Source organism: Phragmites australis, chromosome 8 (assembly GCF_958298935.1).
Source record: "Phragmites australis chromosome 8, lpPhrAust1.1, whole genome shotgun sequence".
NCBI lineage: Eukaryota > Viridiplantae > Streptophyta > Magnoliopsida > Poales > Poaceae > Phragmites > Phragmites australis.
In genome coordinates, this window is record NC_084928.1 from 1844958 (window position 1) to 1868930 (window position 23973).

Consider the following 23973-nt stretch of genomic DNA (forward strand, 5'->3'; position numbering starts at 1 on the left):
GAAAAAAATAGAGAATACTGTAATAGTGTTAGGGGATGCTGCAATAATATTATAAAAGATGAATTTTTAAGTATCTATTAAAGATGATCTAAATGCCTCCACGGCTCATTGTCAAATTACTAACCTGTTGCCTGATCATTCAGAACCAAGTGCTGCCGGCGGCTCCTGCTGTTCACGGCAGATTTTGCTTTCATTGTTGTTCGCGGTAGTTCTACGAGATATCTGCAATCGCCGTCCGATCAGAATTCAATAGCTCAGAGCAAGGCCAGTAAAAATTCTATCGACAACACTCCAGAGGACAATAAAATTCAGTAAAAAATTGTACTCGTGTCAGTAATTCGGCACAAATTCGCGTCGTCACATTTGAGATTTGACGTGGAATAGTAGAAGGCATGGACAAATACTTTCCATTTCTCTCGTCTTCCAATTTTTCCTTGGATTATCTAGATTCATGCTATAAATAAATATTGCGGTTTTAAAATATTTTATTTCAATATTTGAAAACATACTATTACAAATCTCTTAAAATTATATCCATACCATTAATATTACAAATCAGACACATTTTGTAATTGCATGGATCTAATTTCAAAAGATCTGCAATAACGTGGATTCAAATTTCAGGAGATATGTAATGATATGATCTATTTTTCAGAAGTTTGTAATAGTATGATCCAATTTCACAAGATTTATAATATTATATCTCCGAATACAAAATTTATAATAACATATTTTAAAACCGCGGTTTTCCTTTTCTCACGCAAGAAGACCGAGACGCCTGTAATCCGGGCCCCACAAATACTCCCTGCCTCCCCCGCGTTCTTACACCCAAATTTGCTCCGCCCAGATCTGACCGAAGCCAACCTCCCCACCCAAATGGCGCACTCCAATGGCGCGGCCCCCGCCGCCGGCGACGGCGAGAACACCCCGGTGCCCCGCCCCCTCGCGCCGCCGCGGAAGGTGGCGCTGATCACGGGCATCACAGGGCAGGACGGGAGCTACCTGACGGAGCTGCTCCTCTCCAAGGGGTACGAGGTGCACGGCCTCATCCGCCGCTCCTCCAACTTCAACACGCAGCGGCTCGACCACATCTACCACGACCCGCACGCCGTCCCTTCCTCGCCGCGCCCGCCGATGCGGCTCCACTACGCCGACCTCTCTGACTCCTCCTCGCTCCGCCGCGTCCTTGATTCCATCCTCCCCGACGAGGTCTACAACCTCGCCGCGCAGTCGCACGTCGCCGTCTCCTTCGAGATCCCGGACTACACCGCCGACGTCACCGCCACGGGCGCGCTCCGCCTCCTCGAGGCCGTCCGCCTCGCGCGCAAGCCCATCCGCTACTACCAGGCCGGGTCATCCGAGATGTTCGGCTCCACGCCACCGCCGCAGAGCGAGGAGTCGCCGTTCCACCCGCGGTCGCCCTACGCCGCGGCCAAGGTCGCCGCGCACTGGTACACCGTCAACTACCGCGAGGCGTACGGGCTCTTCGCCTGCAACGGCGTGCTCTTCAACCACGAGTCCCCCCGCCGCGGCGAGAACTTCGTGACGCGCAAGATCACGCGCGCCGTCGGCCGCATCAAGGTCGGGCTGCAGACCAAGGTCTTCCTCGGCAATCTCACCGCCGCCAGGGACTGGGGGTTCGCCGGGGACTATGTCGAGGCAATGTGGCTCATGCTGCAGCAGGACCAGCCTGGTGACTACGTTGTCGCCACTGAGGAGTCCCACACCGTGGAGGAGTTCTTGCAGGCTGCGTTTGGGTACGCCGGGTTGGACTGGAAGGACCATGTGGTCATTGACAAGAAGTACTTCCGACCGGCAGAAGTCGATAGCCTCAAGGGGGACTCCACCAAGGTGAGGAGGGAGCTCAAGTGGAAGCCCAAGGTCGGGTTCCAGCAACTCGTTGAGATGATGATTGATCACGACATTGAGCTCGCCCAGAAGGAGAAGGTGCTTGTGGATGCTGGATACCGTGATCCCAAGCAGCAACCGTAGAAACCGCACAATGGTTTCGGCCATCATAACTTGGATTTGGGTTGTTGCCCTGTAGCTCATACATTGTGGTCCTCAAAGTTGAGGTTGACTGAAGTTACTATAGTTATTTTCTTGGGTTAGAAATAAGGAGGGTCGCAGTTTGATCTTACAGTGTCTTCAATTACTTTTTTTTTTACTATTATGTGCTTTTATCTACTGAATGAATGAATCCATCCCATTTTCTAGGAGGATCATATGCGTTCCTGATTGCACTTTTGATTATGATAGCAAGCATGTCATTCTGTGTTGTAGAATTTTATAGTCTGAATCTTAGTTTACAATGGAATGATTGTTATCTATCCTAGTAGCATTTCACAGTATCCTCTTGAGGCACTTTGCAATAGCAGATGCTTAAATTGTATAGTTCTACTTCAACACATGTTTTATTAATTGAATAAATGAATCTTTGAGTCCATATTATGCATACATAATGAACTCTAGCGTCCAGAAAGGTGAATCTCCTTTGTCCTATGATTCAATGGAATTCTCAGCCTCAAGCTCGCATTTGTTCATCTACATGACTGTGATCAACGGTAACCTGTAAGTGTGGTCCAGTTAACTCTCTGGTCTTCCTGCACTTCTGCTTTAGGAGCTGATGCAGTTTGTCCTAACAATATGTTTACTGGTCCTGAATTATGTAACTAGCATCATTATTGATCTGAATCTGGCGCCAAATTAAATAATGCTTCCAATTCCAACTTTTTTAAGGAAGCTAAGAGAGGTCATATATGATGTTAGCAAAATAGGCTTCATGACAAGCATTATGAGCATTGTATTACCTTCTGTTTGTTTCTTGTGTTTGGTACCTTCTTGCTGAAGCGGTGCTAGATCTACCTTTTCTTTTTTTACGAACTAGGTGCTAGATCTACCTTTAGTGGCTAAAAAACTTAAGTCCAGAATTCTACTCTGACCATCTTTGGCTGTTGAGACTGTACTAATTAGAAGCATTATTGGTTCCTCCGAAAGTATGATGCTAAATCCTGAACTGCAAACTCATTCCTAATGTGAAGAAAAAAAATGTTTCAATCATCCCATGATGGATACCCTGTCCTAGGTTTTCAGTTACTAAAGATCGGAGAAGGATATCGATCATCCCACGAGAGATACCCTGTCCCAGTTTTTCAGTTACTAATGATCTGAAAAGGATATCAATCATCCCACGGTGGGTACTGTGTCCTAGGTTTTCATTTACTAATGATTTGAGAAGGATATGTTGCTTTTGGGTCCTTTTTTTGTAACAATACTACAATAGTATTGCTTAGTTCACTACAATAGTATTGCTTAGTTCTTTAGCTGAGTCTTCTATAAAAAACTCACCATGTGTAATATTTCAGAGATAATAATCATAAGCCACTTTTGGTGCCATCATTTCAGTCATTTGGTAACTTGATTGTTCTCTGATTCTGCAGAGTTATCTGAAATCTGATATCATGTTGCATCCTTGGTACTTTGTTCTTCAAGGTAATTCTTGAACATTTCTAGTTCTTACTACATGCATCATGTAAATAGAATTATATTAAGCCCTCTGAGGTTTGAATGAGTCATGTTTTCGATATCACTGTAACCTTGGTATTGGATTTGTATTCAGGTCAGATCACGTGCTTGTAAATCATTATCATCAACGCGCCTTTCATCAATCAGCATTCGATAGTGCTACTGATGTACTGGCTGTGCATGTGTACCTCATTCTTAATTCAGGTTGCTCTCCAGAATGGACTGTGAACTTGAGTCCCGTAAATTTCATGGACCACCCATTGTTTCCTCTCAAGAGTCATGTCCGTGCAGTGCCTAGACCTTTGTCCTAGGCCAAAAACAGTGTTCCCAATCTGGTGCATTTACTAATTGTTCATTGGGACCATTAATAAAAATTCCAAATCGAGTGTCTCACCTGATGTTTTCAATTCCTTCGATCATCAGAGCCAAATTGGCAATATCTGCCATGCTCTTGTGTAACCAACACCTTGCTCTCTGTTTGAATACTGTTGTTTGATGTCTATCAATCACATGTTAAGTGGGTTATTTATGTGGATTTTCTACTATATTCTTTCAGGATTTGGATGCACCTCACCATGGGTTTCGGGCTAATTCACTTGTGAACAGGATCAGCAAGATCTCACCAATGCGTAGGTCATATCAGGAGCTGCTTTGCCATATTCAATGGAAATTTCACCCTGAGCTCCTATGTTGATGTACATGACTGTGAACAATGATAACCTTAAGTGGTCCAGTTTACTACCCGGTCTTCTTGCACTTGTCTGCATTCTAGGAACTGGAGTAATTTGTCCTCAGTCTGAGGTTACTATACCTGAATTATGCAACTGTCATCTTTATTGATCTGAATCTGATACCAAATCAACAATGCCTCCAATTCCAAATTCATCAAGAAAGCCAAGAGAGGTTATTTACGCTTTTAGCAAAAAATGGGCTTCATGACAAGCATTGTGAGCATTGTATTACCTTTTGTTTGTTTCTTGTGTTTGGTACCTTCCTGCTGAACTGTGATAGATCTACCTTTAGCGTCTAAATACTGAAGTCCATATTGTACTCTAATTTGTTATCTATAATCCTCGGTGAAGAAGCATAATTCTTTCCTCCAAAAGTATGATGAACTGCAAATTCATTCCTAATGTAAATAAAAAAAATGTTTCAATCATACCTGGAGAGAGTGTTGTCCTCTCGAGAAGATCGATTTCGTCCTCTCGAGAAGAGAAGACAGGCGTGCTTGCCTAGATTGTAAGGTGATACCTGGAGAGAGTGTTGTCCCTCAACATAAGCTTTTGGTGGCTGACTTCCGCTTTCGGATACGTGTCCAGCGGGATAAGCGCGCTAAAGTCGCTAGAACGAAGTGGTGGAAGCTCAGGGGGGAAGCGGCTCAAGCTTTCAAGGAGAGGGTAATTAAGGAGGGCTCTTGGGAGGAAGGAGGTGATGCAAACAATATGTGGATAAAGATGGCGACTTGCATTCAGAAGGTGGCTTCCGAGGAGTTTGGGGTGACGAGGGGAAGTAGAAGCGAAGCGAAAGATACCTGGTGGTGGAACGAGGATGTCCAGAAGGCTATCAAGGAGAAGAAAGAATGTTTCAAACGCCTACACTTGGACAGGAGTGTTGACAACGTAGAGAAGTACAAGGTGGCGAAGAAGACCGCAAAGCGAGCAGTGAGTGAAGCAAGAGGTCGGGCGTATGAGGACCTCTACCAGCGGCTAAACACGAAGGAAGGGGAAAGGGACATCTATAAGATGGCCAAGATCCGTGAGAGGAAGACGAGGGATGTCAACCAAGTCAAATGCATCAAGGATGGGACAGATCGACTTCTGGTGAAGGAAGATGAGATTAAGAATAGATGGCGAGAGTACTTCGACCAGCTGTTCAATGGAGGAGGTGAGAGCTCTTCCATTGAGCTGGACGACTCCTTTGATGATGCCAACAGGCGTTTTGTACGAAGGATTCAGGAGTTTGAGGTCAAGGAGGCTTTAAAAAGGATGAAAGGAGGCAAGGCAATGGGCCCTGATGGTATCCCTATTGAGGTGTGGAGATGCCTTGGAGACATAGCAATTGTATGGCTAACTAAGCTTTTCAACCTTATTTTTTAGGCAAACAAGATGCCCGAAGAATGGAGGCGGAGTATATTAGTACCAATCTTCAAGAATAAGGGGGATATTCAAAGTTGTACTAATTACCGTGGGATTAAGTTGATGAGCCATACGATGAAGCTATGGGAGAGAGTCATTGAACACCGCTTACGAAGAATGACAAGCGTGACCAAAAATCAGTTTGGTTTCATGCCTGGGAGGTCGACCATGGAAGCTATCTTCTTGGTATGACAACTTATGGAGAGATACAGGGAGCAAAAGAAGGACTTGCATATGGTGTTCATTGACTTAGAGAAGGCCTACGATAAGATACCGCGGAATGTTATGTGGTGGGCCTTGGAGAAGCACAAAGTCCCAACAAAGTATATTACCCTTATCAAGGATATGTACGATAATGTTGTGACAAGTGTTCGGACAAGCGATGGTGACACCGATGATTTTTCAATTAGAATAGGACTGCACCAAGGGTCAGCTTTGAGCCCTTATCTTTTTGCTTTGGTGATGGATGAGGTCACAAGGGATATACAAGGTGATATCCCATGGTGTATGCTCTTTGCAGATGATGTGGTGCTAGTCGACGATAGTCGGACGGGGGTAAATGGAATGTTGGAGCTGTGGAGACAGACCTTGGAGTCGAAGGGTTTTAGGCTTAGTAGAACTAAAACTGAGTACATGAGGTGCGATTTTAGTACTACTAGGCACGAGGAGGATGAGGTTTGCCTTGACGGGCAGGTGATACCTCAGAAGGATACCTTTCGATATTTGGGGTTGATGCTGCAGAAGGATGGTGAAATCGATGAAGATGTGAGCCATCGAATCAAAGCCGGGTGGATGAAGTGGCGCCAAGCTTCCGGCGTCCTCTGCGACAAGAGAGTACCACAGAAGCTAAAAGGCAGGTTCTATAGGACGGCAATTAGACCTGCGATGTTGTATGGCGCAGAATGTTGGCCAACTAAAAGGCAACATGTCCAACGGTTGAGTGTAGCGGAGATGCGCATGCTGAGATGGATGTGTGGCCACACAAGAAAGGATCGGGTTCGAAATGAGGACATACGTGATAGAGTTGGTGTAGCACCAATTGAAGAGAAGCTTGTCCAACATCGTTTAAGATGGTTTGGGTATATACAACGCAGGCCCTCAGAAGCGCCTGTACATAGCGGAAGAATAAAGCGTGCGGATAATGTCAAGAGAGGTCGAGGTAGACCAAACTTGACATGGGAGGAGTCTGTAAAGAGGGATCTGAAAGACTGGAATATCACCAAAGAACTAGCCATGGACAGGGGTGCGTGGAAGTTAGCTATCCACGTGCCAGAGCCATGACTAGACTTGCAAGATCTTATGGGTTTCATCTCTAGCCTACCCCAATTTGTTTGGGATTGAAATGCTTTGTTGTTGTTGTTGTTGTAATCATACCATGATGGATACGGCCGTGTTCTAGGCTTTCAGTTATTAATGACCTGAGAAGGATGTGTTGCTTTTGGGTCCTTATTGACAACGAGGCTACACAGGCTCTATATTTTGCAACAGTACAATTGCTTAGATATGGTCTATAGTTGAGCCTTCTATAAGAACATCTCTAGCAGCTATCTTAAATTTTTATCTTCAAAAATACTATTACAATATCCTCTATTACTGTTACAGCATCCCTTATTTTTTCATCTCCAACAGCTACCCTATTTCCTTCATTATACTACTCTTTTTCTTCCTCCAGTCCAATGTCAGCCTTTGTAAACAGTACTGCTACAGTAGACTGCAGTGTTTCCCTCCTCCGAACCCATGATCAACCTCTGTGAACAGTACTGCTACAGTACCAGCAAAAAATGCAGCTCCATACTCTCACAATACTGTAGCTGTAATGTGCGGTATTGTAGCACTGGATAGAGTATCTGCTGGAGAAGGTTTCTGGTGCTGTAGTAGGAAAAAACTGTAGCACTGGATTTGCAGATTTGGAGACTATGCTGGAGTTGGGCTAATCTTTTTTCAGTATGCGTTATATCTCAGAGCTGAAAATTGTAAGCCACTTTTAATGCCGTCGTTTTCGGTCATTTGGCAACCTGATTGTTCTCCGATTCTTCAGAGTTTACCTGAAATCTGATATCAAGGCGATTTTCCTCGAACATTTCTAGTTCTTACAACATGCATCATGTAAATGAAATAACACGTCCATGTAAAACATTTATCGTCAGTGTGCCTTTCTTCGAGTTACCACCAATCTACAGTACAGTACTGGATGTACCTCGTTCTTAATTCTGGCTGCCCTCCAAAATGTACTCTGAACTTGACGTCCAATAATTTTCATGAACCACCCATGGTTTCTCGGAGGCGGATCTTGAGGGTGTGCAGGGGGCTCAAGCCCCCTACCCTATGCTCTATAGAGAGGAAAGAGAGATAGGAGGGAGGAAAAGAGGGAGAGGAAGAAGAAAGGGGTTGGAAGGAGGAGATGAGCCCTGAGGTCAACTCCAACAGATACTTTAAAATTTTATCCTCTAAAACAATATTACAGTATCCTCTATCACTATTACAGTATCCCTCATTTTATCCATCTCCAACAGATATTCTATATTCCATCCCATATCTTCTCTCTCGTATATTAAATTGGTTTTCTTTAACCGTTTACTTCACTCCGCCCCCTCACCATCTCTTCGTTCACTCCGCCCCCTCCGTCCTCCATCCGCCGCACCTCCTCTCTCCCTCCCATCATCTCCACACAACAGAGCACAGCATCGAAATAGAGAAGAGCAAAGAGCTGCTGGCTAAAACCCAGCGTCATCGGCCAAATCCCTGAGCCCAAGCCCAAATTCGACGGGCTCGAGCACTTAGGAGCTAGGAGAGACATCGCCACCCCCTTCTCCTCCCTTTCCTGGGGCGAATCCACCATTTCCCCCACCAAGCTGAGCCCTCCGGCACCTTCTTCCCCATCTCTGGTGCAGAGCTCCTCGAACTCACCGAGTCACCGGTGAAAGCCCCTCCACAAGCCTCCACTGTTCCATCCAATGCCTCAGTGAGTTTTCTCGCGGCGCGCTGAGGTTCGCTGACGATCCTCCTCCCTTCCCTCAGCCACCTCCAACTTGCGCGCCGGCAACTAAATGCCGCCGCTGCCATGCGCCGTCACTGGACGCCATCTGGTCATCGGTGCTAGTCAGGGAGCCCTCAATTGAGTTCCCCCTCACGCGCTAGATCTTCTACCGCTAACCCCGAGGTGGACCCCGGTCGGAATCGTCGGTGAGGATGATGCCGGCGTGCTCACACCGTGCTGGCCACCATGAGTCACGAGGGCTCAATCCACTTCGTTCACTCCGCCTACGTCACGCCGATTCCGCGAACTCGCGGGAGCACAGAGCCGTTGACGAGTGGGCTCCCGCACAGTGTTGCGGCCGAGCGTTTCCTCCGATAAATAAGCCGCTCCTCTCTCCTCTCCTCGAGTTTTGACCGCATCACTGTATCACTCGAAACCGTCTCCGCTGGAGAGCGTTTGTAGGCGTTGCGGAGTCCGTATCTGCACTGTAGCATTGGATACGAACTCCGCTGGAGTTGACCTAACCGTCTATCTTGCGTTTGGCACTAATGAAGTGATGGTTTCCATCACTTTTGGTTTCTATTAGAGTCATGATCGGTAGTTCGGTACAGTGCCTTGCCCCTGTAATAGGCCTAAGTCCTATTCCCAGTTAGGTACATTTACTATAAGTGTTTATTTCGGTTGTTTTTAAATCTTCCAAATCGAGGGTCTGACTCCAGCCTTTCAGTGGTTTTTATTTATAGGCGTGTGATAAAGGGATATATTTTATGAATATTTGAGTGTGGTGCGCGCGTGTAATGTGTTATTTGAAAGGTTAGACAGGTTTCCCGCGTCGATTTTTCACTATGATTTTCTGACATTTGAAGTTGTAAGCGTCATCTCACTCCTGGGCCCAATCCAAGAGCCTCTCTGCCAAACGCAGCCCACGGCCTTGATTCTCAGCCCGCTTGGCCCATTATTTCAGCCCATCAACTGATGACAGGCCCGCTTGCCCCAGTCTTTCAGCCCATAAGCCCACGACTAGGACCACTCGTGCGGCCCATATGGGCTCATCGCTCCGCCCAAATGGGCCTCAGTCGTCGTGAGAAAAAAAAAAAAAACGTCCCGTCAGAGCGGCGCAGTCGCAGGGTCGCAGGCGGCAGCCGGTACGCGCGAGGCCGGGAACCCTAGATGACGCCGGCGAACGGCGCATCAGCCCCTCCGCCAGCGGCGGAGGGAGCGCCGCCGCCAGAGCCGTCCCCCGAGGCGGAGTCGGAGGTCGACGCTTTCCGGCGCCAGGTCGACGACCTCGTCTCCAAGACGGACGTGGTGATCCTCCCTTGCCTTGCCTCTAGTCTCATCCCGCTTAGCATCCGACAAGCGACTCTGCCGCGAGAGAAGCGTCCTTCAGGATGCTCTTTTGGTGAATTTTTTGTTTTTCGGCGCGAGAATTCGGGTGCGGTGGTTCTCAGATTTGGAGGTTTTTCTGATGTGTGCTGCAGCTGGAGAGGCGGGTGAACGAAGTGGTGGACTTCTACGACGGCAAGAAGCATGGTAGCGGCGGGCGGAAGGCCGGCGGTGGAGGCAGGTATGGTGGCCACTCGAGGGGGATGCCTGACCTTATGCGCCAGTTCAGCGTGATTATGCGCGAGGTGATATTTCTTTAGTTGATTCTTGAATCTTTGTCAAAACAATCTTTGCACATTTGTTTATCTCGTCGGTGCTTGCTTGGGTTATTTGTTCTGTATTGGCTCAATTTAGAACTGTAAAAGACCTTTTTATGCCTGATAGATCATCCAAATGAATAATGTGACGACCTAGATTCTTTACATTGTGATTGCCTGAACATTCTGAGCCAACTCTATCCTTCCATAAAAGATGCCTTTTGAATTAAAATTTGGATTGGAAGTTTTCTTCTGCAGTCTTTGAGAGAACTCGCAAAATAGTACTCTTGGGATGTATTCATGTGGCTCTTGGAACTCCCTTCTCAAGTTCTCAAGTAGACAGTGAATGGGTTGTGATTGTAGCTTTTGGAAGTTTTATGGATGGAATCATATGAGCCATAGTCACCAAAAATGGGGTTGAGGCAGCGATCCATGGCCCCGGATCGTGGGTCCGGTTCGCCGCCGAGACACCACAGAGAGGGGGGGGGGGGGGGTTGAGGGAGGGAGCGACCTGAGATGGCAGCAGCGGCGACGGCCTCCTTGATGAGGAAGACGGTGGGGCTGGCGTCGCTGAGCCTGCGAAGCACGCGGAAGCGGTAGTTGTACAACGCGTTCAGCCCCACGAAAGAGTGCCCCATCGCTGGCGCTGCTGGCTCTAGCTCTTCCTGGGGGTGGAGGTGGCAGATCCAGTCGGGAGTCAATGGGGATCTGACAAGAGGGGGAAATGAGGGAGGGTGAGAGAGAGGAGATAAGGCCGCGCTCCCACACGTGACAGCCGCGTGGCGATGCTCTCCTGTGGTGACAGAACGAGAAGGAGAGACTGTTAGCAATAAGCCTTGATGTGTGCAGATTTTCAGCTAGCAGATTAGGAAGAATAATAGCCAATTAAAACAGTAATGGTTGTAGTTATTAGCTGTTTGAATCAGGGATTTTCAGCTAGTAGATTAGGGAGAATAATAGTCAATTAAAGCAGTAATGGTTGTAGTTATTAGCTGTTTGAACCAGGGATTTTTGTAGTGGTCAGCAGTGAATAAATAGAGAAGAAAACAGAAAAGACAGCAAGCCATTGCAGCGAAAAAAAATACCACTGCTAGTGTACGTGTGTCTTGGGTGAGTTCCTGAGCTACCTGTGAGGGTGTAGGCCTTTCAGAGACGAGCCACTGACGGTGGGTACCTCAATGAATAGAGCACAAAAGCAATTAATGTCTCTCCCTCTTCAGTCTGTTCCATCTGAAATTACTGTATCGCCAAATAAGGCATTAAGTAATTAAGACATTGACCCGGATCATCGACCCGAATGAATCTGGGTCATGTTCCGCATGTTAGTTTGTCATCCCGAGGAAGTATACCCCCTTCGTACCACATTTTTGTTAGATGTCAACCAGCATCCCACAACCCTGTTCCTCGACTTGATTGACCCGAATTTCTTATTACTATGATATGGGCAACTAAAAAGCATCATGTATTGAAGTATAAATGCATCTTTGTTGTTGGCTGAATGTATTTAAGATCAGTTTTATCCATTAAGTGAGTGCCTTATATCTCTAGCTTGTCGATACTTTTCTACAAAGTTTACAGCTTTTTTCTCTGTGTTCCTTTCAACTTTTATTGATTTACTATACGTAAAATTGAAAATATGTTATTAGTTTGCCATATGAAAAGTTCCCATTTGTTACTTTGAAATTTGCACTCATTTTTCTTCTTTTCCTTCCAGATCACCTCTGATAAATTGGCATGGCCGTTTCTGAAGCCGGTAGATGTTGTAGCCCTGCAACTTGATGACTATTACAAGGTAATGCTGCTCATACATTTTATCTTTGATTGCTGGAGTCAAGTTTTTAACACAATAGTGATTTGATTACAAGGGGATACATTTGTAGGTTAGTTTAAATGTAAATCACCGTTGATGTTGCTGTATGTCTTTAGTGTTACCTAATGTTGGCGAGCAATACAAACTCAAAAGGAGGTACTCTGACGCTGATCCAAACTGGTCATAGTTTGTATTCTATAGCAAGCACAAGTACATAACACCATTGTAGTAAGTGGCTTTTCCTTCAGTAATGGAACTTGTACAGTGGTTTGCGATGACTATTTCTTTAGCTTAAAATGTCTGTCACATGGTTGGATCACTTATTCTTTGCCTTGTATTTTTTAGTTCAAATTGTGGAACCCTTGAGATTTAGCAATTATATGTTTATGTATATTTGGTTTCTTCTTGACACCGGATTAGATGGACCTGAGTTAGAGCTGCTTCTTTTGTTTCATTATTATTGGGTCTTTATCGAACAGTCTTGATTGGGGGGCATTTAATATTTATGTTTCCCTGAAGCTTGTTTGTAGTGATTTTCATGTATTTAGTTTCTCTTCTTTACAGATTATTTCCAAACCTATGGACTTCTCTACTATTGAAAATAAAATGGAAGGGAAGGATGGTACCAAGTATAACAATGTTCGAGAAATATGTTCTGATGTTAGATTAATTTTTGCCAATGCAATGAAGTACAATGATGAGCAAAATCAAATCCACGTAATGGCAAAATCATTGCTTGAGAAATTTGAAGAGAAATGGATCCAGCTTCTTCCTAAAGTTGAGAATGAGGTAAAATTTTCTAATAATACATGTTTCCCTGTTTCTATATGGACATTAGTTGCGTAGCCTGTGACGAAAGTAAGTTGGAACCTTTTGTTCTTGCATCATATTTTCTCTATATTCGCTTGTAGGAAAAAAGACAAAAGGAGGAGTCAAAGGATGTTGTACTCACAAATGCTTCTCGAGAAGCATCTATTGCGAAATTAGCAAAAGATACCGATGAGGAGGTATGATGCTCCAATTGATTGTTAGTTGTTGGGATAATACTTCTCGAGAAGCAACATGTACAAATGTTGACTCATTTCCATTGGCCAATTCAGTATAAGATTTCAAGGACCCAGTTCTATCTGGCCATGGCCGATGGATATTCAGTACTTTCTCTCTCTTTTTCTTTTCCAGCTGAATGGGATCAATATGCAGCTAGAGGAGCTCCGGAAAATGGTGGTCCAAAGATGCAGGTACCTCTTACAGTGTTCATTTTGTGCCTATTGATTTGACTATCTGCTATGATTGTTGATGTTATGATGTCACCCAACCTATGTATGTGAATCATGCGTTTGCTAAAATCTTGATATTGTAGGAAAATGACCACAGATGAGAAGAGAAAACTAGGTGCCGGTCTCTGCCACTTGTCTCCTGACGATCTTAGCAAGGCACTGGAAATTGTTGCACAAGACAATCCTAGCTTCCAAACTAAAGCAGAAGAAGTGAATCTCGATATGGATGCTCAGGTAATGTTTAATGTGTTTTATCTCATCCCTTTTCGATTCAATGACCGTGGCCATAACTGATTACTCTTTAGTGACACTTAAAAATTAACGCGAGATGGCTGCCCTTGAAATTGAGTTTCATGTATCATTCTGGTTATTTCTTGAGTTTCATGTATCATTCTGGTTATTTCTTGAGTTTCATGTATCATTCTGGTTATTTCTTCTGGTCCGTTTTAACTGTGCTCCCTGTGCGGATGTAGAGCGAGACAACCCTCTGGAGGCTGAAATTCTTTGTGAGGGAAGCATTGGAACGGCAGGCCAACGTTGTCTCTGGGAAGATGGATGAAAACGCCAAGAGGAAGAGGGAGATATGCAATGCTCTGGCCAAAACTGCGTCGAAACGAATCAAGAAGCAGCCCTAGTGATCTTCCAGATCTTTTTGACTCGCGTGCGTTTCTGATTGTTAAGAATGTTTTGTAGGAGTGGCTACAATTTCCTCCCTTTTGTGTAGACTTGTGTATATAGTATGCATGCAAAAGTGACTTTTCATGTATAACCAGCTGCTGATTGCAGCCCCTCTGACCCAACAGCCTACGCCGACTCTGCTTTATAGAATAAATGCCACGGTGGACATAATTTGAAAAAGAAAAAATGCAGCTCTCAAAAAAGAAGAGAAGCATCTAAGGCCACTATCAGTCAGCTTCACTTCATGAATCTGAAAGGAATTGGGCGAGAAACGATTCAATTCCCTGTCCCAAACGTGCTTTAACAATCGCTGCTTCAATCACCTAGCACATCGAGTCCCTGAGAGAAATACGAATTCACCACAGCGCCGATGCAGCATGCTCAAAACAAAATTGAAAATAAAAAAGAGGCAAAAAGAACATGTCAATATGATTGGGCATCTGAGCACGTACGTACATCACCATGCATCCTCTGCGTCGGCATCCAACTTCTTTCATACGCCGCGGGAACCAGCCTCCCAGCGCTCCGGTGCTCTGCTCAGACAGGAGACACAGACATGGTTGCTGCGCCACGCGCGGGAGCACGCGGCGCGGTGCAGAAGCTACCTGAGATGTTTGATGCCGGAGTATTTCATTTCCCGACCCGGCCGGTCAGTATTTCCTTTACCGTCCACCAAGAGTAGCTCGCAGCCGTCCGAGCGCTTCCACTCGTCACCCGGCCTCGCCGCCGCCCTCCGGCGAACTCCCAAGTCCTGCATCATGCACATCGCCATCAGCCTCCCTTCTCACCAGTGGCGGAGCCAACGGAGGCTCGAGGAGTGCTGATCTTCTACTTCTTCTTCTATCTCCTCTTACATCATCTTCTCTCCTTAAAAAAAACTATATGAAAAGTTGTAAGCTCGCAGAGGTGCTGTAGCACGTCCAGCACCATCCGCCCCTGCTCCTCGCATGCAACAACCGGCAGCTACCGTCCGCCGGCTCCTCGAACGCCCATCACCATCGACTTCTCCGTCCGTCCTGGTGCGTTCGACGTGGACATGGTCCGTTGCGGGGCGCCGCGTTGCCGCTCGGAGTCAGAGCACACGCGGTGGTTCCCGCGCGGCGTGGTGCAGAATCTGAGATGTTTGGTGCCGACGCGTAACACCTGGAATGTTACTCAAATCAACTTACAGGGCTGTCGGAATCAAAAGAAAAATTCAGTATTACCTCTTTTGAAATTAGAGATAACTGGCAACATCACATACATAGATAAATAATAGTTTATAAATTATCACACTAGTAACATATAAAGTCTCTCCATTTAACAACATAATAAGTTTGACCAAAAAACAAAGGTGAATGTGCAAGTAATGTGCAGCTACTCATCCTACATACGCACCATCACCTCAAAATGTATCTGAAAAAAAAAATCTCAGCAAGTGAATTTATTTGAACAAACTATTTAGACACAGTTGATTAAGCAATCGTCTTTAATAGAAACTAGAAACAGACCATACTAGCAATATCTAGAAAAAATGTGGCTAAGAAAGGTCAATGACAACATCAATAATTTAACATCATCTAGCTTGATCATTCACGACTGTATATCTCTCTCTCTCTCTCTCTCTCTCTCTCTCTCTCACACACACACACATATATATATATATATATATATATATATATATATATATATATATATATATATATATATATATATATAGGACACCTATTCTATACTCCTAGGAGTATGTACTCCCACATGCAATATACCACCTAAACAAACACTTTATACTCTTTTATCATTTTTAGTATACTCTAATACTAATTCTAAGATACACCAATATGAGTTGTATGAAAAAATTCAATGTTAGCCTTTTATTTTTGCTATATACTCTTTTTTATACATAAAAGAAGTATATACGCAAATTATGATAAAAAAACATCGAAATTCATAAAAATTTTCGTGAGATTTGTATTGTAGTATCTTATAATTACTAATGAAGTATATTTAAAGTGATAAAGAAGTATAATACACGTGTAAAAGTGGTATATAAGAGGTGGGAGTACATACACCCAGGAGTACATACTAGTTTTCCTATATATATATATATATATATATATATATATATATATATATATAAAAGCAAAATTAAAGGCTTCATTGCAAAATAAGACATTGATGTGATTAAATTAAGAAACATCATATGAATACGTGTGTATGCACATGATATACTCTTCTTTACCCTTACTCCTCCTCAGGTAACCCTTACTCTTTCTCAAGTAACATAAGAGTGTGCATCGTATACTTTCTTGTGTAACATACGGTGTTATACCGGTACGATCGTGGTCACAAGATGACGATATAAATTCCAATGTATGAAATATATATATATATATATATATATATATATATATATATATGATATGTTACATACATAATCAACAACATAACTTTCAAAATATACTTAAGACTCAAAAATTGCATAATATAGTTTAGAACAATTACAAGTGACATATCTCACTTACTACACTTCATAAATCAAGAATCAAGTAAACTTCTAAAAGGTAAACAACATGGTGACAAGCTCATAATCAGTTGCAATTAAAAGAACAGAGGCAACCAAATAACAGATTAAAGTGTAGCCATCTGCTACATTCACTTGCCTTTACTAGTGATGAAGGCGGGCACTAGCTGCGACATGAAGCGACACCACCTGAACAAACACAAAATTAGCACCAAGATACCGCAACGACAAAGCAAAAGAAGGCGCATGTTGCTACACCAAAAAACCCCGCAAACTCGACAACCAAAGGCTACAGAAAGACATCTACCACTTAGCTCACCAGACGTTGAGCAAAAACCTCCCCTAACTAGGTCGAAGACCAAAGAACAAGACATAACACATGGTCTAACCCTCGTTGGACACCAACAATGATTAGCCAAAAACATCTAAACCGCTTACCCAAAGAGGACAAAACTAACGCCATCAGAAAACTTACGACAAGAACTACAACTTTCATCATAACCCTACAATAGAAACCAACACCGATTAGACCTCAAATTGAATTAACACGCTACTCACTAACCGAACCAACAAAACACTCATCCGACGACTAGGACAACCGATAATAACTTCCTACAAGCATCCAAGGACTACGAAAAGGTCACATTTGTAGCAAAAATGCAAATCAGCGAAGAAAACCAATGAACTCGTGGAAGACCTTCTTCCCTCTTCTTCCTCTTTCCTCCCTTTCCTCTTCCTCCTTCCTCTTCTTCTTTCTTTCATTTCTTCTTTCTTATTTTTTTTCTTCCTCTGTTGGTCGGCTGGCCCCTTCTTCCCTACACTCCTCGCTCCCCCTATCACCCCCCTTGCGCCCACCGACCGATGGCGGCATGGCGTGGTGAGAGGCCTGTGACGCGGTAGTGGGCCGAGGTGGCGGGAAGGCAGCGGAGACGACAGAGGGTCCCAGGGGTGTTACAGTTGGTATCAAAGCCTAGGTTTTAAGTCATAGGTAGTTGAATGCTAAAACTGACACACTTGCACATGTATGATGGGTTTGAGTTGCATTTTTATTGCATACGTATTTGTTCCTTAAGTGTTATTGTTGTACGCTGAGCTATTGGTTGTGTTTTGTAGATGTTTCCTAAGGTTTGGGGTCGTTGATCTTGTCGTGGAGGGCGGGGAGGACGTGGTTGCACTGCGGCACCAGGAGGTGGCGACACGTAGTCTGTGGGCGAGTTGTCCCTGCCAGAGGTTGGAGGTCAGGTAGACCTGGTTGCTACCCTGAGATAGATGCATGAGGTGTTGAGGATGCCGGTGCAGAGCTAGGGTCAAGCTGCTGGTCGCGTCGATGTGGCACCTAGGATCGCTGCAGCTAGGCTTGGCAATGGGATGACACTACGAGATTGGGTCGGGTTGAAGCACGATAGCTTTGACGGGTCTAGCAGTCCGATCCAGGCAGTGGATTGGTTGGCCTATCTGGTGAAGCAGCTTGAGACTTTTGAGATGGTGATGCAGGACAATGCGCACTTTGTGACTCAGCTGCTGAAGAGAGAGACTCATTTTTGATCGGACGGTGTGTTGGCCTCCAAGTCCGTTGTGTCGGGCAATCCTTCTTGGGAGGAGTTTGCCCGATAGTATGAGAGGCGGTTCTACCCTGCCGCTTTCCTTGACAAGATGCGTATCAAACTGGAGCAGTACACTCAGGACAGGAGGTCGGTGGTAGAGTACGAGGTTGGCTTCAACCAGCTCGTATGATTTGTGCCCCACGTGATGCACGATGAGGTGGAGAAGGCTTGACGTTTTCGGTAAGGGCTTCACCCTGCTATTCGCCACACACTCGGCGTCTCCCCCATCATTGACTTTCATTCGCTAGTGGATCAGGTGCTTGGTGTGTAGTTGCAGATGAACTACACCGACGATCTTCGCAAGACTTTAGGTGGAGACCAGTCCAGAGGCTCTATGGAAAGGGGAGGGCATTCTGGTGGCCCTATGCAAAAGAAGGGGAAGAACTACCATCACTAGCCTTACCGTGGTGGCTCTGGGCCGTCACGTGCTCCAGGCGGGAGTGTGCCTCAGACCCATCCTTTTTCCAAGCCTGCCAGTCTAGCATGGGCATGGTATACTTCAGTTCTGGTGATTCGCATCGTCGCAACGAATGCACGTGGCACGAGAGGTGCTCCTTATATGGTCAGAAGAACCATATGGACGTGGTGTGCAGGAAGACCCCTAACTCCAAGTTGTGTTGGGAACCCGTATCGTCCTCAGCTGGTAGGCAACGCTTTGGTGCTTCTGTAGTGGGGTTCTGCACCGACTTGTTCGGGTACGGGGACTTCTTCGTGACATACTACTCTTGGAGTCTACGCTACATTTGTAGTCGAGGGCGTGGACTGTGGTGACATGTATCATTTCAGTTGGTTCTGTTGATACTAGTGCTTTGTTCGACTCTGATGCGCATGTGGGATGGATAGCTACACGTCGCTTGTACATTCACCTTTTATCTTTTGGTCAAATTTGTTATGCTGTCATATGGTGAGACTTTGTCCTATGATATATGATTTGGCTTATGGTGATTTGGATGTATGATCGAGATATGTTTCTATGTTGCTAGGATTTATATGTTATTAATGTGATGATCAATAAACTGTTATCTATCTCTCTATGTAATGTTACCAGTTATACCTTCAATTTCAGAGAAAATGTTGCCAACTTTTTCTTTAAATTCTGATAATCGTATAGGTTAGTTTAAATGACATTTCAGATTTATAGTAGTCCCCGAGGTATTAACCCACGAGTCAAGGGAACCCTCTTCCCTCGCCATCTCTCGGCGCACACGACCGGGGTGGTAGTTATTTCATTTACCGTCCACCCACTGGGCACCTGACAACCGTCCGATCCGTGTCCCGCGGTCTCAATTAAGCATCGGGGACCCATACAAGAACTGGATGCCGCGTTTGCAAGAACCGGGCGCTCAATCTCGTCGTCGGCGCCGCCTCCGGCGAGCTCCCGGGTCATGCACGCGCTCGTGTGGTTCGATCCGGTCGGAAAGCCTCGTCGTTTGCTCCTTTTCGCGCGGTGGATGCCTGTACCCTTCTTATTTCTACCGCCCTCCGAAATGATCAGATGGTATCACGGTATGTACATGATCGAGATCAACCGTGTTCTCCGGCCCGGCGGCTACTGGATCTTTCTTCCTGCCGGAGCTGCTTCTCAAATTGCGGAGCCACCACATGGGGCAAGTCTGTTAATCAGTATTAAAAAATCTTCAGAAGTCAGAGAAAAGCATATGCTGCTCATTCTTCAGTACAGAATGTATAGTAACATAGTTTCATATGCTGCTTATTGGCTTCATAATCATGCGAAAAATGGAAGGTGTGATTTGTGAGGAGATTTCAACTTATATCCTAGGACATGTCTGATTCACAATGTTCACTGACGGGCACATTTGATTTGGGTCCTCTCTTCTTCTGAAGTCTGAACTTTTCTTCTTCTGAAGTCTGAAGTTTGTGTGGTTGCTACAGACTTGAACCCATACTGGGCATCTTCAGGTGAGAATGAAGATCGAGCAGGGTAGTTCAAGCAATGATGTCGCTGATGAGTGCTAGTTTTATGAAATTTTGGGTTAACACGAGACATGCGAATTTTATATAATTTAGGGAAAACATGCCAACAAAGGGTTTCAGACGACAATGAACGTACACAATACGAGGTGGTAGACTGGCAGAAATTACAACGAACTTTTATTCTGGGTATATATAGTATACAGAATCAACCCCTTTCGCAAACAACGATTGTTTGCTGTGTTTTAAAGATTCCATGCTTTCCATGTATTGATATGAAGAACAATACAGCAATGAGAGTGCAAGGGAAGTTGTACCAATATTGACCAATTGTACTTTATACAGTAGACTTCATTTTTACAAAAAAAGCTTTTCATGACTGTCCACACATAGTTCTGTCCATTTCCCCCCTTTCGCAAATTGTGAATCATCATGCATATTCTGATAACTTCATCTTTTAACTTACAAAGACAAAACTATTTCCGCTAATCTGGGCTTACAAAAATCTAGATTTTAGAGCCCCATCACCATTATAAGAGAGTATCATTTTCAAATGCTGTTGTTATTTAATGGTCATGCTAGTTGATGACATTGCTCACAGCCTGCTCATGAGTTCTATCATTCGGCATCATACCTGCTGTACTGTTATTTCAACTGAAATTTGGTCCCTGATTCATTGTAACTTCGTCACACTCTTCTTGCTTTGCTTCTGTGAAATAATGTCATGCGCTTGTTACCTAATGGTCATGCTAGTTAACCCTATTGTTCATGAGTTGTATCACTCACCTCCAAAAAAGTTGAATTAATTTAATTGAGAAATATTGGCTAGTAATTGTGAAGCCCCAATTCTTAACTGGAAGGGAACTTAGTTTCCGTCTGGGTATGCGTCCTTGGATTGCTGTTGCATATTCAGCTCCTGATTTATACTGCGCTGTTTATTAACTGAAATTTTGGTCTTTGTCTTGTTATATAACCCCATACCGTCTCTCTGTATTTTGTCTTACTAGTTACTTCCATCAGGACATGAGATGCAACTCTGCCCCAAGTCAACCATCTTGAGCTACTATTTGATTTGGTCTCAAAACAAACTTACACCGTGAGGATGATTTGAGGTTTTAGAGGAAACTGAAAATGGATGCTGCCAATACTCATTACTCGACTGTTGTGTTGCTCGGGTTTGTTTTTGTCCTGCGGTAATAGGAATATTCAATCCACCAATGGTTGCGAGGACCCTCCTCCAGCTTGAGGATCATGAGATGAATGTCTCTGCCAAGGAACAATCCGAACAACCTTTTCTGCCGATCCCTGCAACAAACCCGAAGAGAAACCTATCAAGGGCAATCGTTTTTGGAGATTATGATCGGTTGGGATTTGTAGATCTATGCCCAGTCTCCATAATTCTCACATGCTCTGCGGAACACACTCGCGTGTTTGTGAGAGTAGCGTGTGTGCGTATCAATTGTCGTAGTTAAAAAAATTGCCCATAAGCTCAAAGCTTATGGGTTGTACCACTTTGTATGCAGCTTGAACTTGATTGGATGATTTCGGTTTTCAACCCAATTTATTGCAGTGCCATATCAGGCAGTTGAATTCGTGTGAATTTGACCCAGTATAACCAGGATAATACAAGAAACTGGAACAACTAGCGGAAAAAGTACAGTACAATTGGGGTTTATGGACTCTATGGCAGTATGAACGAAAAAGTGTTCTGCATGAGCCATCACTCACGACTAGCACAAGCTCTGCAGAATAGAAATGTTTATATATATATATATTCAGAGATGAAACAACCAAAATCACAACTTACAACTTCACCTGTCTTTTCAGTAAGCTAGGACCATGAATCCAGGTTACAAATGATACACATACAGTTTCTACAGTGAAATCTCAAAATGAAGATGCTGTATATGAACAACTGTTTAATCTTTGTGAGCAAAGTGAAGAATGGATGACCGATTGGATGCGTTCATCATGGTAACGGTGAACTGCTGAAATATTCCTAGAAATCATTTCCTGCAAAATCATGCACCTCTCCTGCGCCTACGTTGCAACAACAGATTTGAGTCCAGGAGCCAGTATGAGCTAAATTTCCCTTAAAATGGGCCATCCTTTCTTAGCGATCTCATCAATCTTGGAGCTAATTCTCTTTTGGGTAGTTGCAGGACAGAGCTCAGCAGCATATGCATTCAACTTTGCAGCTAGTGTAGATGTCAGGAGCTCCCCCTCTGGCAGGTTCCCAATCAATTGTACGAGGAATGGCTTGTGCTTCAGCTCAAATTTCTAGCATCGAAATTTAGCTCAGGTAAGTGCAAACAGTAAACAGAGGAAGAAGGCATATTGTATTTGAATCCCCAGAAGGATATAATGGCATTGGTACCTGATGTTCTGGTTCAGCAGGATAAAATGCCCCTAATGGCTGGATCTGTGTGGTAATAACATTGCTGCGATCCTTAGCTTGCTCTCTTTCTTTGCTAAGAGCAGCCAATCTGGCCTCAATGGTCCCATTAGTGAAGATGATAGACCTGCAGCCACACCAGTGACCCCACAATTAACAGTATTGTCTTTTGGACCTATCAAATCATGGTGCTTAACAACCATGGTGTTCATTCAAGAACATTATTTGCTCAAAATACTAGCATGATATATTGTGATACAAATAAATCCTTGTCAAACCAATCTATTATCAATTTCATGATACCATGATTTACAGGACAAAATGATGGATTTAGTCTGATAGTAGCAGCTAGGTACTGTAACAAAAAATTCACCTAACATGAAATGGGCGCGGGACACTGGACACATACAAACGATGATCACAAACTTGCTAGACAAAACGGCCGTGAAAAAGGGAGCTCTTTTGCCAGAGAGATGAGAATTAAATTACCTATACTGGTTGCCAACATCTGGCCCTTGCCCAAACACCTCCCGCGGATCATGACTTGCCCAGAACACATCCAAAAGCTGCTTGTATTGAATCAAACGGGGATCATACTCAACCTAGATGATTGGAGAGAGAGAAATGGTCAATGCCAATCATCATTGCTCAGGAAACACTTCAGTGCCTAATATTTCCAAACTTGCAATGCAAACAACTAAAGCAATAAACAAAAATGAAGCAGGATCAAACATGCCAACACGCCAAGACCAAACATGTCCAATTTCTTCAAGCACACGGCTAAACCATTCGCTGCCTCTCTGCACAGGAGAAGTAGTAGACGGCTAGAGGCTACCAGAACGGGTGGGGTTTGCACCTTGACGCACTCGGCGTGATCGGCGAGGTTGCGGTACTCCGGGTTGGCCTTGGAGCCGCCGGCATAGCCGACGGAGGTACGGATCACGCCGGGGAGGCACCCAAACGCGGCCTCCGACCGCCAGAAGCTGCCCAGAGCGAACACCGCCGTGGCCGGTGCGCCCCCACGCGGCAGCGGCGCCCGGACGGCGCCGCCGCGGCCTGGGAGGCGCGCTCCAGAGGCTTCTGCGACGAGGAGGACGACCACCGCTACCATGGCCGCGGCGGCGACGGAGGGGCCGGCCATCGCGTCGGTCGGAGTCGCCGGGGAGATCGGGATCGGGGTCCAGGATGGTGACCTACCGGCGGGTGGGATGGTTGGTTAGTTACTTACTCGTCGGTGGGAAATTTTATATTTTTATATTTTTTAATAAAAAATTACAAATATATATATTCGTTTTAAAAAATACAAATATAGACTATTTTGAAACATTTTTAAAGAGCTGAATGATAGCATATTTTATACCACACAATTTTTTCAAAAATTTTATGGCTATCTCGTTTTAAATTTTAATAGTATTGGAACGTAAAACCTATTTTTAATGGCGACATCAATTTAAATTTATAATTTTTTAAAAATAAATGTATATATTTACAATT

General features: G+C 44.5%; 3 protein-coding genes across 3 annotated transcripts; 2 read left to right on the forward strand and 1 right to left on the reverse strand.

Annotated features, from left to right (window-relative positions):
- The first annotated feature begins 820 nt into the window (after nt 1–820).
- LOC133926194 (GDP-mannose 4,6 dehydratase 1-like) lies at nt 821–2225 on the forward strand. Its single transcript, XM_062371988.1, has one exon. It carries the CDS (start codon nt 877–879, stop codon nt 1990–1992), a length of 1116 nt encoding a protein of 371 aa, XP_062227972.1. The 5' UTR covers nt 821–876; the 3' UTR covers nt 1993–2225.
- A 7503-nt stretch (nt 2226–9728) lies between these two features.
- On the forward strand, nt 9729–14136 carry LOC133926195 (transcription factor GTE1-like). The gene is made up of 8 exons (XM_062371990.1): nt 9729–9945; nt 10119–10268; nt 11995–12072; nt 12655–12879; nt 13002–13097; nt 13270–13328; nt 13451–13601; nt 13841–14136. Exons 1-8 carry the CDS (start codon nt 9808–9810, stop codon nt 14000–14002), a joined length of 1059 nt encoding a protein of 352 aa, XP_062227974.1. The 5' UTR covers nt 9729–9807; the 3' UTR covers nt 14003–14136.
- A 7691-nt stretch (nt 14137–21827) lies between these two features.
- LOC133926197 (peptide methionine sulfoxide reductase A5-like) lies at nt 21828–23711 on the reverse strand. The gene is made up of 4 exons (XM_062371992.1): nt 23336–23711; nt 22969–23081; nt 22462–22606; nt 21828–22364 (listed from the first exon to the last, which is right to left on the reverse strand). Exons 1-4 carry the CDS (start codon nt 23618–23620, stop codon nt 22167–22169), a joined length of 741 nt encoding a protein of 246 aa, XP_062227976.1. The 5' UTR covers nt 23621–23711; the 3' UTR covers nt 21828–22166.
- Between the last annotated feature and the right edge of the window lie 262 nt (nt 23712–23973).

Excerpts from the sequence above, each read along its gene's own strand:
- LOC133926195 (XM_062371990.1), top strand. The coding sequence starts at position 9,808 with ATGACGCCGGCGAACGGCGCATCAGCCCCTCCGCCAGCGGCGGAGGGA. Across the intron at positions 12,073-12,654 it reads AACTTGATGACTATTACAAG|ATTATTTCCAAACCTATGGA; the intron begins GTAATGCTGCTC and ends TCTTCTTTACAG. Across the intron at positions 13,329-13,450 it reads ATGGTGGTCCAAAGATGCAG|GAAAATGACCACAGATGAGA; the intron begins GTACCTCTTACA and ends TTGATATTGTAG.
- LOC133926197 (XM_062371992.1), bottom strand. The coding sequence starts at position 23,620 with ATGGCCGGCCCCTCCGTCGCCGCCGCGGCCATGGTAGCGGTGGTCGTC. Across the intron at positions 22,607-22,968 it reads GATGTTGGCAACCAGTATAG|GTCTATCATCTTCACTAATG; the intron begins GTAATTTAATTC and ends GTGTGGCTGCAG. Across the intron at positions 22,365-22,461 it reads CTGCTGAACCAGAACATCAG|AAATTTGAGCTGAAGCACAA; the intron begins GTACCAATGCCA and ends TTTCGATGCTAG.
- LOC133926194 (XM_062371988.1), top strand. The coding sequence starts at position 877 with ATGGCGCACTCCAATGGCGCGGCCCCCGCCGCCGGCGACGGCGAGAAC.